General features: G+C 41.7%; 1 protein-coding gene across 2 annotated transcripts in view; it reads left to right on the top strand.

Annotated features, from left to right (window-relative positions):
• Window positions 1-8,262: 8,262 nt before the first annotated feature.
• NMD3 (NMD3 ribosome export adaptor) overlaps window positions 8,263-17,044 on the top strand; it is a 31,791-nt gene continuing 23,009 nt past the window's right edge. Inside the window, exons 1-4 of one of the 2 annotated variants that reach the window (XM_023223369.1) lie at window positions 8,263-8,376; window positions 8,958-9,013; window positions 11,860-11,994; window positions 14,124-14,220. In XM_023223369.1, coding sequence (XP_023079137.1) covers window positions 8,970-9,013; window positions 11,860-11,994; window positions 14,124-14,220 — 276 coding nt within the window. In that variant the 5' untranslated portion in view covers window positions 8,263-8,376; window positions 8,958-8,969. Of the gene's footprint in view, window positions 8,377-8,440; window positions 8,695-8,957; window positions 9,014-11,859; window positions 11,995-14,123; window positions 14,221-17,044 lie in introns of those variants that run through there. The other variant, XM_023223370.1, reaches the window with a different exon arrangement.

Raw genomic sequence — 17,044 nt, 5'->3', positions numbered from 1 at the left:
AAACCCCTATTTTCTTAGGGCCTCCCTGAAAACATCCTCCTAAAGCCCCAATCCTATGATAGGTTTGTTCTAAACACCCTCTTACTGAGATATCCAAATGGTCTCCATGGTGTGTGTCTGGGCTCACTTCAAAAAATAATAAATGGACACAAGCTGCTTAACTACAGCTGTGTTCCTCGTGGTGTTTGGTTGAGGGCATAGGCAATGTGAACAGAAACAATGGGGAGAAAAACACTGTCTCTTCAGAGTTGTTGTGGGTATTAAATGGATAATTAATTTACCAACATTTATTGAGGGTCTGTTTTTGTCAGCTACTGTGCTACATACAGGGAATACCAAGAACAAGACCCGAATTGCTCTACAGGGTTTTGAAACTGCAGGGCATGCAGAGTAGAAAATTTATGATCCAATTCAAAGCATTATTATAGAGGCATATACCTTCTATAAAGGTTTTATCACAGAACCATATATAGAGAAGGAGCATGTAACTCCTCTGGCCCTTAGGGACAGAGGGAGTTAGAAGAGACGATGTATGGTGGAGAGGATAATGGCTCTGCAAAGATATCCTATTCCCTGAAGTCTGTGAATATATTACCTAACACGGCAAATAAACTTTACAGATGTGATTAAATTTCTTAAGATGGGGAGATTATTCTGGATTATCTGCTGGGCCCAATGAAATCACAAGTGTCCTCGCAAGAGGGAGGCAAGGGGGTGAGAAAAGGAGACCTGACTGCAAAATGATGTGGGACCACAAGCCAAGGAATGTGGGCAGCGTGAAAAAGTTGGAAAGGGCCAGGGGATGGATTTTCCATCACTCGCGTCCGTGTGAAGGGACCACCAAACAGGCTTTGTGTGAGCAACAAGGCTGCACCTGGGTACAGGCAGGCTGAGTTCAAAAAGAGAGTCAGCAAAGGAAGATGGGATGGGGCCATTTTATAGGATTACAGTCAAAGGGGGTTATTCTATGGCGGGCAGGGGCGGGTGTCACAAGGTGCTCGGTTGGGGAGCCTTTGAGCCAGGATGAGCCAGGAAAGAAATTTCACAAGGTAATGTCATCAGTTAAGGCAGGAACAGGCCATTTTCACTTCTTTTGTGATTCTTCAGTTACTTCAGGCCATCTGGATGTATACATGCAGGTCACAGGGGATATGATGGCTTAGCTTGGGCTCAGAGGCCTGACATTCCTGTCTTCTTATATTAATAAGAAAAATAAAACAAAATAGTGTTGAAATGTTGGGGTGGCAAAAATTTGGGGGGATGGTATGGAGAGATAATGGGTGATGTTTCTCAGGGCTGCTTCAAGTGGGATTAGGGGCAACGTGGGAACCTAGAGTGGGAGAGATTAAGCTGAAGGAAGATTTCATGGTAAGGGGCAATATTGTGGGGTTGTTAAAAGGAGCATTTGTCATATAGAATGATTGTTGATGACTGGATGCAGTTTTGTATGAATTGGGAAACTAAATGGAAGACACAAGGTCCAAATTAAGAGAAGGAGAAAAACAGGTATTAAATGACTAAGAATTGGGAGGACCCAGGACATCCAATTGGAGAGTGCTCAAGGGGGTTCAGCATAGCCCTGCCAGCAAAGATTATTTATTTACTCTAAGAGGGAGTTAAGAATGGCAGTTTGGGGATAGCACCAGGAGATATCAGCTGTGATGGCTTGGAGAAACAGTGTAAACCGGCAGTGTAAACAAGAGCAGGGCATTTATGAGTAGTTGAGAAATGGTGAATAAGAGTATGACTAGACAGAAGATAGTAGGGATGACAAGTTTTTTGGGGTGCAGTCCAAGTTGGTCTGGTATCTGGAATGAGACTGGCGCCTAATAAAAAGAAGCATCTATACAGGAGCTCAAATGGGCTGTACCCTGTAGCATTCTGAGGACAGACCCAAATTCTGAGAAGGGCAAATGGTAAAAGTATTGTCCAGTCCTTTTTAAGTTAGTGGTTGAGCTTGGTGAGCTTGGTGAGGTGTGTTTTTAAAAGACCATTAGTCCGTTCTACCTTTCCTGAAGATTGAGGACCGTAAGGGATATAAAGGTTTCACTGAATACCAAGAGCCTGAAAAACTACTCAGGTGATTTGACTAACAAAGGTCGGTCCTTATTAGAGTGTATAGAGGTGGGAAGGCCAAACTGAGGAATTACGTCTGACAGAAGGGAAGAAATGACCACAGTGGCCTTCTCAGACCCTGTGGGAAAGGCTTCTACCCATCCAGTGAAAGTGTCTACCCAGACCAAGAGGTATTTTAGTTTTTTGACTCAGGGCATGTGAGTAAAGTCAATTTGCCAGTCCTGGACAGGGGCAAATCCCTGAGCTTGATGTGTAGGAAAGGGAGGGGGCCTGAACAATCCTTGAGGGGTAGTAGAATAGCAGATGGAACACAGAAGTGATTTCCTTGAGGATAGATTTCCACAATGGAAAGGAAATGAGAGGTTTTAAGAGATGGGCTAGCGGCTTGTAACCTACATGAAGGAGGTTATGAAATGACGACAGAATAGAATGGGCCTGTGAGGCTGGAAGGAAGTATTTTCCTTGGTCTAAGAACCATTTGCCTTGTGTGGGAAGAGATTGATAGGTGGAAGTTTCAGCGGGGGAGTAGGTGGGGGTAACCAATGTGAAAGAGAAAAACCAGCTGTGAGGGACAGAAGTTGGAACACTAGCTGCTTTTTTTTTTTTTTTTTTTTGCTACCTTATCAGCATAAGCATTGTCCTAAGTGATGGGATCTGATGCCCTTTGATGGCTGCTTGCAGTGAATGACTCCAGCTTCCTTTGGAAGTAAAGAAGCTTTGAGAAGAGTTTTTATTAAATAGGCATTAATGATGGAGGACCCTTGCATAGTAAGGACATTTCTTTCTGCCCACATAACAGCATGGTGGTGCAGGATATGGAAGGCTTATTTAGAGTCAGTATAAATATTGACACGTAGTCCTTTTGCAAGAGCAAGGGCTTGAGTTAAGGCAATGAGTTCAGCTTGCTGAGAGCTGGTGGAGGGGTGGAGCAGAAACTATACACATCAGATGTGAGGAAGAAAATAGATTTTGGAAGTTATGAGAATTGTAGCTAGTGAGTTGAGCGTAGTTTGTGATTTTGAGGGCCTTAAAATATTAAGGCAGTGGCAGCCACCACACGCAGACATGAGGGCTAGGCTAAAACAGTAAGGTCAAGTTGTTTGGACAAAAAGGCTACAGGACACAGTCCCAGTCCTTGTGTAAGAATTCCAACTGCACAGCCCTGCACTTCGGCTATGTGTAATGAAAAGGGTTGGGATGAGTCAGGGAGAGCTAGGATGGGGGCAGTCTCTAAAGCTGTCTTCAAGGAATGGAAAGAGGAGTGGGGAAAGGATTTAGGATCTGTGGGGTCAGCTAGGTTTCCTTTTGTGAGTTTATATAATGGTTTTGTTAGGATGGCAAAACCAGGTATCCAAAGGCGAAAGTATCCAACCATGCCTAGGAAGGAAAGGAGTTGTTGTTTTGTAGAAGGTGTTGGGGTTTGAGATATCAGTCGGACACAATTGGCAGGGTGACCACGTGTTTTTTATAAAGAATTATGCCGAGGTAGGTAACAATGGAGAAGAAATTTGAGCTTTGGAAGGGGATACCTGATATCCTTTGGAGAATAAATGTTGAAGGAGCAGGAGGCTGTCTCATTGGGAAGATTCAAAGGAGGGGCTACAAAGTAGAAGGTCATCAATATATTGAATAAGGTGAGAAGTGGAGGGGTGGAAAGAAAGTAAATCATGAAAAAGAGCTTGGCTGAAGTAATGGGGGCTGTCCTTGAAGCCTTGCGGCAGCACAGCCCAGGTAAGTTGCTGCGATGATGGGTGTCAGGGTCAGTCCAGGTAAAAGCAAAGAGAGGCTGGGATGAGGGGTGCAGGGGAATAGTGAAAAAAGCATCTTTAAGATCAAGAACGGAATAGTGAGTTGTGGAGGAAGGTATTGAGGACAGGAGAGTATATGGGTTTGGCACTACAGGGTGGATAGGCAAAATAATTTGATAAGGCGGAGATCCTGAACTAACCTGTAAGACTTGCCCGGTTTTTGGACAGGTAAAATGGGGGAATTGTAAGGAGAGTTTATAGGTGTTAGAAGCCCATGCTCTAACAGGCGAGTGATAACAGGCTTTAATCCTTTAAAGCATGCTTTTAAAGGTAAGGGTGATTAGGTTTTAATGGGATCGTAATGGGCATGTGATCGGTTGCCAGGGAAGGAGTAGAGATGTCCCATACTTGTGGGTTAAGGTGGGGCAATACGAGAGGAAGATACAAAGGAGGCTTTGGGTTGAGAAGAAGGGCGGCAATGAGATGTGGCTGTAGTCCAGGAATAGTCAGGGAAGCAGATAATTTGGTTAAAATGTCTCCGCCTAATAAGGGAACTGGGCAGGTGGGGATAACTAAAAAAGAGTGCATAAAAGAATGTTGTCCAAGTTGGCACCAGAGTGGGGGAGTTTTAAGAGGTTTGGAAGCTTGGCTGTCAATACCCACAATAGTTATGGGGGCGAGGGAAACAGGCCCTTGTAAAGAAGGTAATGTGGAGTGGGTAGCCCCCATATCAATTAAACAGGGGACGGATTTACCCTCCACTGTGAGAGTTACCCGAAGCTTGGTGTCCGTGATGGTCCAGGGGGTTTCTGAGGTGAGAGGACAGCGTCAGTCTTCAGCCGCCAAGCTGAGGAGATCTGGGAAGGAGTCAGCCAAGGAATGCTGAATTTGGGCTCCAGGGACTTTAGGAGCAGCGGTGATGCGAGTCGGACAGTGCGACCTCCAGGGGGGCCCATATAGACAGGGCACAACTTAGGAGGAATCCTGGGCTGCGGGCATTCAAAGGCCCAGTGGCCAGGCTTTTGGCATTTGAAGCAAGGTCCATGAGGAGGTTTTGAAGGAGCCCCTGGGAGTTGTGGCTTGGATATTCTGAAGTTTTTGTATGCTGGAGACGTGGTTGTGGGTTGCCTTACAGCAGAGGCAAGTAGCTGTAACTCAGAGATGCGTTGTCGTTTGGCTGCTGCTTCTCTATTATTGTACACCTTGAAGGCAAGGTTAATTAAGTCCTGTTGTGGGGTTTGAGGGCTGGAATCTAACTTTTGGAGTTTTTTCCTAATGTCAGGAGCGGATTGGGTGATAAAATGCATATTAAGAATAAGGCGGCCTTCTGGCCCTTCTGAGTCTAGGGCGGTAAAGCATCTAAGGGTTGCTGCTAAGCGGGCCATGAACTGGGCTGGGTTTTCGTCTTTACCTTGAGTAGTTTCTTTAAGCTTCTCATAATTAACAGCTTTGTAAGCTGCCTTTTTAAGCCCTTCAACTAGGCAGGAAATCATGTAATCTCACCTAGCTATACCTGGGGAATCTGCCTGATAGTTCCATTGGGGATCCTCTCGGGGAACTGCTCTAATGCCTTCCCGGAGGTGTGGCTCGTGGAGCTGGTGGTTGTCAGCATGAGATTGGGCTAGAGAAAAAATCCTTTCCCGTTCATCTGGGGAGAGGGTAGAAGTCAGGATGACATTTAAGTCACTCCAGGTTAAATTGTAGGACAGAGTTAGATATTGGAATTCCCGTATATATTTAGTGGGGTCTGATGAGAAAGAGCCTAAATGCTGACTGATCTGAGAGAGGGCTGATAGAGAAAAAGGCACATGTACCCTGACTATGCCTTTGGCTCCAGCCACCTCTCTAACAGGAACTGGTTGGGCAGGTGCGGGAGAGCTAGTCACAGAACTAAACTGTAAGCTGGAACGGTTGTAAGGAGGGGAGGTGACAGAAGGATTATAGGGTGGAGGAGTGGAGGCTGAGGAAGAATTGAGACCTGACTCGGCCTGGCGAGGAGCAGCCTGGGGAGGAGGGGAGAGGTCAGTCGGGTCTGTAGAAAAGGAAGATTGGAAAGACTGAGCGACACTTGGGGTTGGGACTGAGGGGACAGGCTGGAGGGAGAGAAGGAGGATTTGGGAGGAATCGCACTGGGAACAGAGACTAGGGAGGGAACAAAGCGTGAAAAATGCCTGGATGTAAGGCACCTCAGACCATTTGCCCATTTTTCAACAAACATTTTCTAGGTCTTGTAGGATGGAGAAATTGAAAGTGCCATTTTCTGGCCATTTAGAGTCATTATCAAGTTTGTATTGGGACCAAGCAGTGTTGCAGAAGAAAATTAGGCATTTAGGTTTTAGGTTAGGTGTGAGTTGAAGAGGTTTTAGGTTTTTAAGAACAAAGGCTAAGGGAGAAGGGGGAATGGAGAGCCGAAGGTTACCCATAGTGAAGGAGGTAAGTTTAAAGAGAAAGGTAGAGACACGGAGAAGGGTGTGGATGAGCAGCCCTGGGTTGCAATGTGGGTGAGCAGCCAAAACAGGCGTCCCCACAATTGACTTGCCACCAAAGGAATGTGGGTGAATGACCAAGGCAGGCATCCCCACTGGGTGAGACACCAAGGGAAGGCTGTCTTCCCGAATCCGTGACCGGCGCCAGAGTTTTGGGTCCACGGATAAAATGCATCTCCTTTGTCTCTACTAGAGAGGCAAAAGAACTGGAATTGGAAGGATGGGGAGATTGAACGGTAGCAAGAAAGGGAGATTGAAGGGTAGCAAGACAAGCTGGAGAAGAGAGTGAAAAGACCACTTACCTGATTTGAAATTGGTGAGATGTTCCTTGGGCTGGTCAGTCTGAGTGTAGGATCTTTCTCATGGAGCAAAGAGCAGGAGGACAGGGTATTGATCTCCCAAGGGAGGTCCCCCGATCCGAGTCATGGCACCAAATTTCACTCTCGTCTGTGTGAAGAGACTGCCGAACAGGCTTTGTGTGAGCAACGCAAAGGTAGGCTGAGTCCGAAAAGAGAGTCAGTGAAGGGAGATAGGGGTGGGGCCATTTTATAGGATTTGGGTAGGTAAAGGAAAATTACAGTGAAAGGCGGTTGTTCTCTGGTGGGCAGGGGAAGGGGTAACAAGGTGCACAGTTGGGGAGCCTTTGAGCCAGGATGAGCCAGGAAAAGGAATTTCACAAGGTAATGTCATCAGTTAAGGCAGGAACAGGCCATTTTCACTTCTTTTGTGATTCTTCAGTTACTTCAGGCCATCTGAATGTATACATGCAGGTCACAGGGGATATGATGGCTTAGCTTGGGCTCAGAGGCCTGACATTTTCTCCTAGAGCCTCCAGAGTCAGCCCTCACCATCTGTTTAGACCTGTAGTTTCCAAAACTGGAAGAGAACAAATTTGTATTTTTTTAAGCCAACTAAATCAGTGATAACTTGTTAGAGCAGCACTAGGAAACTAATTCATGCTTAATCTTTACCGAGTCCTGGGTAGAAGCAAAGGAAGACTATTTCCTGTGAGACCTGCCAGTTGGTTTGCATGGCCTGGGAGTACGTGTGCTTGGGAGGAGGACAGGATATGTGGAGATCAGATCCTGAAAGGTCTTCTTTCCACGCAAAGAAACTGGAAATAATGCTGAAGGTAAGGAGAGGCCACTGAAGGATTGAAAGCAGGGGAGTGTGGCAAAATCAGAACTGCATTTCAGAAGGATGGATTGGAGTCAACAACTAGGGAGAGCTGATGAGAGGCTACTTAAGTATTCTGGACAAGAAATGATGAGAGGCTTTCTCTGATCACCCTCTACAAAACGCCCTTGCTTATTCTTTGAAATTTGGTATGAGAGGATTTACAAAAAAAAAGGTTGTACTCTTCAAATATTTGAAAGGCTGTCATGCGACAGATTAGACATGGTCTGTGCTGCTCCAAGTTTGAGGGATAAATCAGTCATAAGAGGATATTAAGTGCACTATCCGGAATCACATAATTAATAATTTGTCTAAAAATCGCATAGACTTCTTCACAGATAATTATGCTTTACATTTCATTCTTTCAACAAATAATCATTTGAGTAGTTAGGGTGTGGCAGGTATCAGCCCTGTATATGATGGTGAACCAGAAAAACGCACCGGCCTGGATGGAGTTTCTTTGCGTAAGGTACTGTTTACATATAACTTTTATATAACATAATCGTTTAATCGAGAAGCAAGCTCACAGTCGGGATAGCTGAAAAGAGACTAATATACGGGCGAGTTTGGTTTGGAGTGAACGCCGGCCTGGGAAAATCCAGACAATAACTGAAAAGCAGTCGCTGAAGGCGAAGGAGCCCCTGGCACTTCCCTCCGCGCGCTTTCTCAGCCTCCCGGCAGCTCCCCTCACCCTTCCGCCCGCCGGTGCCGCCCCTTTCCCCGCCCCCGCCCGCCCCTTTCCACACGTCACTCAGGCCGCGGGATTTCGAGCATTTCTCTCGCGAGATCCTCTCTGTGGCGAAGACATACCGGTTGGCAGCTGACAGGACAGCCGGGATCTATTTTGTTGCGGGTTTTCAGCAAATCCGGTGCTGGTCCGGAGGCGCGAAGTAAGTAGGTTCCGGGGTCCGAGACCCGGGCCTTCGGCGCGGGCCCCTGAGTAGGGGGTGGGGCGGGCCTCCTGGGCTGCGGTCGTGCTCAGTCCGCGTGAGCGCCGCGTGCCCAGAACCCGTATGTGGTCGCGCCCCAGGGTTGGGGGTCGGCGTGGGTGACCCACGGGCGCGGGGACTTCATCCGGGGACTCCTGCGGCGTAGGTCTGAGGCGCGGCGGTCCGGTGCGGATTTCTGGGTTGGTGGAGAGCGGGAGGGTCCGGGCGTCCGCGGTCCCGAACTGACCTCGCGCTGGGTCGTCCAGGGTTGGAGCCCAGGTGAGATGGAGGTCAGCGGCAGAGCTGGGTGGACCGAGGGTCTTGCAGTTGGGAAACTCAGTAAATCCCGTGGTCTTCATCTTAAAGTTCTTTCTTCCGAACTTACCCAGTGGAGTTGGCTTTCCTTCTTTCCTGCTTTTTCGAACTTTCGTGAATATGTTAATTATTCAGAGAGACAGGAGGAAGACGTAAAAAGAGGAGACCAGACAGTGTGATTTAAATCCCAACATTCTCATTTTATTTATTTATTTTTTAAACTTAAGGCATACAGAACGATGGAGTACATGACAGAATCCACCGACCGCAGCCCTGGACACATGTGAGTGCGACACTTCTTCTTTCCTCCTTGCATGTGAAAATCTTCTGTGAACCCTGGAAACTCACTATGGGGAACGCTTGAGGGTGGGTGGGAAGGAGCTTCTATTGTCATAAATGGGAAAAAATAAAAGTCTTATTTCTGTAGAAAATCGAATTCGTTTCTGGTTATAAAGCTTATTCTAGTAAATACACTCTCTAAGAAGATTAAAATATTTTCCATACATTCTTTTATATCGGCACTGTCCAATATGTAGCCATTAGCTACGTGTGGCTATGTAAATTTACTTTTTACTTACATTTCCTTACTTTTTTTTTTTTGAGACAGAATCTCGCTCTGTTGCCCAGGCTGGAGTGCAGTAGTGTGATCTCAGCTCTTTGCAACCTCCGCCTCCCGAGTTCAAGCAATTCCCTGCTTCAGCCTCCCGAGTAGCTGGGAATAACTTACTGTTTTTTATTGGAGATTATAATATCGTAATTTTTAAATTTTGAACATCTTAAAACTTAATTATCAATTTTTAATTTCTTGCATTTAAGTTCAAATTAACTTTTTTTTTTTGCTGATAAATAGGTTTGATGATACAGTGCTCTTCAAAGAGATGACTACAGAGACTTTTAAACGATAATCCTGGAATCGTTCAGCACAGACCAATTAGCTAAATCTAAAATAAATTGGCTTCTTACCATAATTACCCTGTAAACATTGCAGTCCTTCTGTCTAAAATGATTCTAATCTCACAGGAAAACACTAACTATGGAGAAAGTAGCTTGGAATTCAGTGATTAGTGAAAGCAGGAACCTTGGCCCCCTTCCCTGTGATGCTTTAACTCTTCCCTTGTCACTCAGTTATCTCTGGGTTTGAATAAGCCATCTGAAAATGTCTTTGGAGCTCAGCATAGTACTGATCTTCCTTGTTCTGTCAGTAGCTTTTAACAGACACTTGTGGAAGGGCTCAGATTCCTTCACAAAACCCTTTGTTGGAATGGGTTGTTTGACCATTATACTTTTTTTATGCCGGACAACTAGCACTTCTGGAAGAGCCTGGTAAGCTCTGTCAGGAACTGTTTGCTTTCCAGGTGGCACCACTGGCTCAACTCTGTCAACATAAGCCCCAAGCAGTTTAAGTTGGAAGTTTCCTAAATTAATTTAAATGGAATAAAATTAAATACTTGGTTGCTCATTTGTACTAGCCGTGTTGCCACATGTGGCTGGTGGCTACCATTGGACATGGAAAATTATAGAACTTTTATTTTGGACAATGTTGTTCTACATTAGGGGTTCTCAGACTTTTTCTGCCCCAAGTACATCTCGAATTATGATAGTTCGTCATTTATACTGAGTCTCTAGATGTTGATAGACTTCCCATCCTGTTAAAAAAAAAAAAAAAAATTCTGCTTTGCGTAAGTGTTTATATTTTAGGAGTCCTTATGCTTTTTTTTTAATTGCCTTTGGAGTGTGTTGGTGTCTAATTCTGTTAGAAATGATTTAGATATTAGTTTCTATTGGTGTAGTCCAGAGATACACTTGAAGAAATGTTCATTAGAGATAAATAGACAGCTGTAGTCTTTTAATGTAGTGACACCATACTTTTCACCTGTATACCCTGAATAAATACATTTTTAAAGGCTTAGTGTTTAGAAATGAGGTGGTTGAATTAAAAAGAGACAAACTGATCTTACATATTCTTGATATAGGATTTTCTTTTTGGTTTTTGCCATTGGCACACTATTGCCTTGTTAATTGATTCTTACTTGGTTTTCCAGTTTTCAATAAGGGATAATGAATAACAGTGCTTCTCAAATTTTTCCCAAGTTTGTTACTACACTTGCGGTTAGGAAGTTTATCTGTTTATTTTTAAAAGTTAATGTGAATGTTTGTGTCTGCATAGAAAATGTTTGGAAGGATATCTACAAATTGTTAATAAATGTTACCTTTATGGATAGTGTTGGTTGGGTGTGGTAAAGAGCACGTTAACATTTTTTTATTGTATTTAAGTATTTAAAATTAAAATTAGTGCAAGATTTGTATTCTTCATCAATATACCTCCGTTTGTTTTAATGTGACAATATAGTTTCATTTGCTTTTAATAAAAAAAGACTTGTTTAGACCCATACTGGCTATTTAAATGTAGATTTGAATTAAAAAAAAAAGTACGTTGAGTTTCTCAGTTGTACTGGTCACTTTTCATGGCTCAGTTTGGCACATGTGGCTAGTGGCTATCTTGTTGTACAGACCAGAATAAAACATTTCTGTCATGGCATGAAGTTCTGTTGGACAGTACTGATTCACTAGAAGCTTTAGGACATCGGCCTTGTATTGAGGATTTTTAGAATTATAGCCATTTTTGGTGTTTTTGCCCCTGTATTACGGGGTTATTCTTTATCTACTGAATCTTTGAAGATTGCTTTGTTTCTTTTTTTAAGACTTTGTCTTGGTCTGTCACCCAGGCTGGAGTGCAGTGGTGTGATGTGGCTCACTGCAACTTCTGCCTCCTGGGTTTAAACGATTCTCGTGCCTCAGCCTCCCAAATAGCTGGGATTACCGTCATGTGCCGCCATGCCTGGCTGATTTTTCTATTTTTAGTAGAGGTGGGGTTTCACCATGTTGGCCAGGCTGGTCTCGAACTCATTATCTCAGGTGATCGGCCTGCCTCAGCCTCCCAAAGTGCTGGAATTACAGGCGTGAACCACTGTGACTGGCCCAGGTTGCCTTGTTTCTGTCATTTTTTAAAAAAAAGGGCAAAAATACTATGGCCTAACTTGAAGACTTTTGTTTGTTTGGCATCTAAAAAAAAAAAATTTGTGTATTTTAAAAATCTAATTTGAAAAATGTATCCTTTATTTATTAAAGCTTGTGCTGTGAGTGTGGTGTTCCGATAAGTCCAAATCCTGCCAATATTTGTGTGGCCTGTTTGCGAAGTAAAGTGGACATCAGCCAAGGTATTCCAAAACAAGTCTCGATTTCATTCTGCAAACAATGTCAAAGGTACGTTGCAGTACAATTTTGCTCTTTTTAAAGTTGGAATTTACATTTAGAGAACCACGGAGATAACGCTGAGATTACACGAAGGTATATGGAGTAAAGTGCATGCAGTTAAGGTTTAAATTTTCTGTTGGTTTCGCCAAAGATTTTAGAATTTGCAATTTTATAGTGTACTTTGTGTGTCCTTCTAATCTAGTAAAGATAGTGTAAAGGTATTTGTCCTTCTGTTAAAGGATCTAGTAGATTTGATATATACAACTAATAGATGGGAGTTGATGTTTGTAAGGGTGAGAGCAGATTATTGAGGACATATTCTTGTTATGAGGTTTTTTTTTTGTTTAGTTATTAGAAGCCGTGTATGATAAAAAGCACGTTATGTTTGTAGTAATTTAGTAATATGTTTTAAAAACTCTTATAACGTTCATGTGTAATTAAAATAACTATTGTTGATGGAAAAGAAGCTCAGTAAATCATATCTGGAATGGTCTGAAGTAAAGATTGTATTTGAAGGCAGAAGACTTCTGAAAGTTAATGTTTCATTCCTCTTGATTTTCTTTGTTGTGATAAACAGCTTTTATCTATTAGGCCATTGAGAAAAACAAAACTGCCTAATGAGTATAAAAGTATATGCCTGTGATTTCCAAAATGGGTTAAGACCCTAACTTTTTGAGTGTGTATGTCTAGAGGGGTGGTTCATGAACTCCTTTGAGAATTTGAAAACTGTATCTCTTCCCCCCCAATATTTACATATATATATGAACAAACACATGAAACTTTGTGTACTTTTTCAGGGAGTTTACAATATACAAACTTAGCACGTGTGAGGGTTAATCTGTTATAACTTTTAATTTGCTATTAAAAGCCTGGTGGAGTTAGAAAAGATAAAGAACTAAACAGACTTAGTTTGTCTTGGCTTCCTCACAAACTAGCTGTTTGCAACTCTTGGCCATTTATCATCTCTGGGCCTCAATTTCCTCATCAGAATGAAGGGTTTTATTAGGTGATATGTGAAGCCTTTTCTAACTCTAAAAGTATACTCATAGGCCAGGCATGGTGGCTCACGCCTGTAATCCAAGCACTTGAGGAGGCTGAGGTGGGTGGATCACTTGAGGTCAGGAGTTCGAGACCAGATTGGCCAACATGGTGAAACCCTGGCTCTACTAAAATACAAAAATTAGCTGGGCATGGTGGAGCATGCATGTAATTCTAGCTACTCAGGAGGCTGAGGTAGGAGAATCGCTCGAACCCAAGAGGCAGAGGTTACAGTGAGCCGAGATCGTACACTGCACTCCAACCTAGGGGACGGAGTGAGACTCTGTCTCAAAAAAAAAAAAAAAAGAAAAAATACCCAATAAAGAAATAAATAAATAAATAATTATGTACTTATAAACAAAGGGGGACCTGTGTAATGTTTTTGATTGAACCTTGAAAAGTGAAAATCAAAACTCTCGGTTATTTAACAAGTATGGCAAAAAGGCATTCAGGTAATATGTTTGGAAGTATTTTATATTTAACAAGCATTTATTGAATACCTACTATAAGATGTGTCTGGCATTGTGGTAAGTCCTGGGTAGGCGGGACTAAAAACCTTAAAGTGTAAGAGATTTAAGTTTTGTTTTAGTCAGATTTTACTTAAGATTTTAAACATTGTTTTACAATTTGAAATTTGAAAAGGACTTGAAATGTAGATGAATAGATTGAACTATTGCGATTCATAGTGTTGTGAGGTACTAACGTACCTTTTTTTGTGAAAAATAAGCAGTTCTCAGGCATTTTAGAAGTATATAATAAACCATTTTAATGCCATTTTGAGATAATTCTCACCTGTTTTTCAAAGCATAACTTCAAGAGACTGAACATTTTAGTGGTGATTTGGTGATTGAAGTAATAAGATCACTTTAGTAGGTTACTTCAGATTGGCTTTCTCAGTCAGAATTTTACCTTTTTAGTTGAAGCTACTAGTCTAATTGAAAGTTTTGGAACCATTAAAGTATTTTTGAGTTATGTGCTTCATATCATCCTTGGGTTTTATTATGGCTGGTTAATAATTTGGGTTATATCTATATATTTAGATGGAAATTTCTGTGTTTCCTGAGAGATGTTGGATTTCAGTATGTTGTCTTCTCTTTTAGGTATTTTCAGCCACCAGGAACTTGGATACAGTGTGCTTTAGAATCCAGGGAACTTCTTGCTTTATGCTTGAAAAAAATCAAAGCCCCTCTGAGTAAGGTAAGTTAAACAACTAAAATCAGTATTCATAGGTATGTTTTCATTGAAGGTCTCATTTTCAGAAAATTCTTGTGAGTAGGTTTTTCAAAAGTAACTTTTTTTTTTTTAAGATGGGGTCTCACAGTGTTGCCTGGGCTGGAGTGCGATGGCGTGATCTCTGCTCACTGCAGCCTCCAACTCCCGGGTTCACACGATTCTCCTACCTCAGCCTCCCGAGTAGCTGGGATTACAGGCGCACACCACCACACCTGGCTAATTTTTTCTGTTTTTAGTAGAGACAGGATTTCGCTATGTTGGCCAGACTGATCTCGAACTCCTGACCTCATGATCCACCCTCCTTGGCCTCCCAAAGTGCAGGGATTACAGGCATGAGGCACCATTCCAGCCTCGAAAGTAACTATTAAATGTTAACTATTGTTACCAGTAGCACCCCACTACAAACAATTTTTAAAGTTATATATATTCTTTTTATGAAAAGTAAAAATATCTTTTTGCTTTAAAAAGACTTACAGAATTTAATTTTTTTATTTGTTATTTATTGAGAATCTCATGTATAATTTGTAACGGAAATTTTTACGTAAAACCATCACTAAACATAATTGAGATTATAATATTAGAGCTATGTTATTTAGTTTCTTTTTATTGTCATTATTGCTCTGGAAAGAAAATACTTGTGGCTGTTACTGAAAGTCAGTGCATAAATGTATTCAACAAACAAACAGAGTTTGTTTAAAGTACAGTTTATTTCCTGATATAAAATTGAAAGTGATTGACACTTTGAGTTTTCTTTATTTTAAGCTTTATGACTCACTTCTACCATGTTTTTAAAATTGACGAGTTAATAGGTGCAGCACACCAACATGGTACATGTATACATATGTAACAAACCTGCATGTTGTACCCTAGAACTTAAAGTATAATAAAAAAATAAATAAATAAATAAATAGCTAGATACATAAATGGAGAGAAATACCTTCTTTTAAAAGCGAGAATAAAATTGCAAATAGCATAAAAAAAAATTGACTCTTTCAGATTGAAGACTTTTCTGATTCTCCTTTAAGCTCTAATAAAATTTCATGTAATAGTTTTTTGAAATTTTCTGCCTTTAGTTTCCTACTAGGTCCCAGCCAACCCCACAAATTTCTGATGGTCACTTTTTGGCCCTCCTGGCATAAAACTTTGTCTTTTTCCCTTCGTATTTTAAAAAACCTTTTTAGTTTTTTTTCACTCCCCTGTGTTCTTGATGATTTTTACTTTATCTTCCAATCTCCCTAATGATTTTTTTTTCCAGTAGTAATGTTTTTAAGTTCTAGAGTCTTTCATGTTCTTGATGCATTTTGTTTTAAGTTTTGAAGATTTTGATAATAGGACTTTTTTTGTTTGTTTCCTTCTGTTCCCTCATTTGTCTCTGTTTTTTTATGAAGTCAGTTTTTTGTGTATCTTGGTTTTTTGCTTATACTTGGGGTTTTTGTCAGACGTCTAGTGAGTCTTAACAGTTCATTAATTAATTCATCAGATGTTTATTAAGTATCAGCTCTGTGCCAAACTGCTTTTGGTGCTGGGGATATGTGAATAAGTGAATAAGTGAGTAAGACAATCCCTGTCTTAGGAAGTTTATATTCTAATTGCACACTAACCCACCAGTGTGGAGCAGCATGCTAGTATGCAGTGATCAAAATCGGTAGATATATTACATGGTATATTAAAAGGTATGGTCTGTGGAGAAAGGAGCTAGGAAGAGGATAAGAACTGTGCATGGAAGAGTTGAAATTAAAGTAAGGGTGTTTAGGGGAGGTCTCACTGATAAGGTGACATTTGAGTAAACATTAAAGATGGTAAGGAAGGAAGCTGTGCAGAAATCTGGAAGAAGAGTATTAGGGTTAAAGAAAACAAATGTAGAGACCAAAAGCAAGCACATACTTGTGTGAATAGAACGGAGTGGTGAGGGGAAAAGTAGTTGGGAATAGAGTCAGAAAAGTCATGGAAGGCCACACTATGTCTGACCTTGTAGGCCCTTATAGAGGCTGTTTCTTATTCTGAGTGTAAGGAGTATGGAGGGTGAAGGGCAGAGTAGTGAGATGACATGACTTACTAGTATTCGTCTGGCTACTCTTTTTAGAATGAATGTAAGGAGGTAAAGGTGGAAGTGATTGTAATAATCATGAGAAATGGTTTTGGATCAGCAATGGAGGTGGTCACAAGTGGACAGATTTTGGATCTATTTTTAAGGTAATAACATTTACTGATGTAGCTGGATGTGTTAAGGATGCCTTCCACTGTTCGTGACCTGAGCAGCCAAGTCACTGGGTAGGGGAGATCAGAGTTCCATCTGTAACTGGTATTTAGATGTCTACTAGACACTTAAGTAGAAATACTGAGTAGGCAGGTTGATAAATAAGCCAGTGAGTGGTCCAGTCTAGAGATAATGAATTTAGGATATAGATGGTGTATTTAAGGTCATGAATCGAATTAGATTACTTCAGGAGTTTACATAGAGAAGGAAACAAACTGGAGGACTGAATCCTGGAATCATTCCTTTAATGGGTGGTGAGGAAGAAATAACTAGGTAATGGAGGAATCAGCAAAGGAGATTGAAAGGAGCTGCTAGGGAGGTAGAAGGAAAATTCGGTGAGTGTGATGTCCTGGGAGGAAAGGGAAGTGTTTTAAGAAAGGAGTGAGTAGCTATGTGATTTGCAGTTGATGAGTCAAGTCATGAGTTCTGTAGATTTAGTAATGTGGACGACCTTAATAACATGGGCAATTTCTGTTTAGGTGGTGGTAAAGATGTCATTTAAATAGAAATGAAAATTGGAGAAGGAAGATA

The sequence above is a fragment of the Piliocolobus tephrosceles genome, chromosome 2, assembly GCF_002776525.5.
Source record: "Piliocolobus tephrosceles isolate RC106 chromosome 2, ASM277652v3, whole genome shotgun sequence".
Classification (NCBI taxonomy): domain Eukaryota; kingdom Metazoa; phylum Chordata; class Mammalia; order Primates; family Cercopithecidae; genus Piliocolobus; species Piliocolobus tephrosceles.
This window is presented reverse-complemented; position numbering and strand designations above follow the sequence as displayed.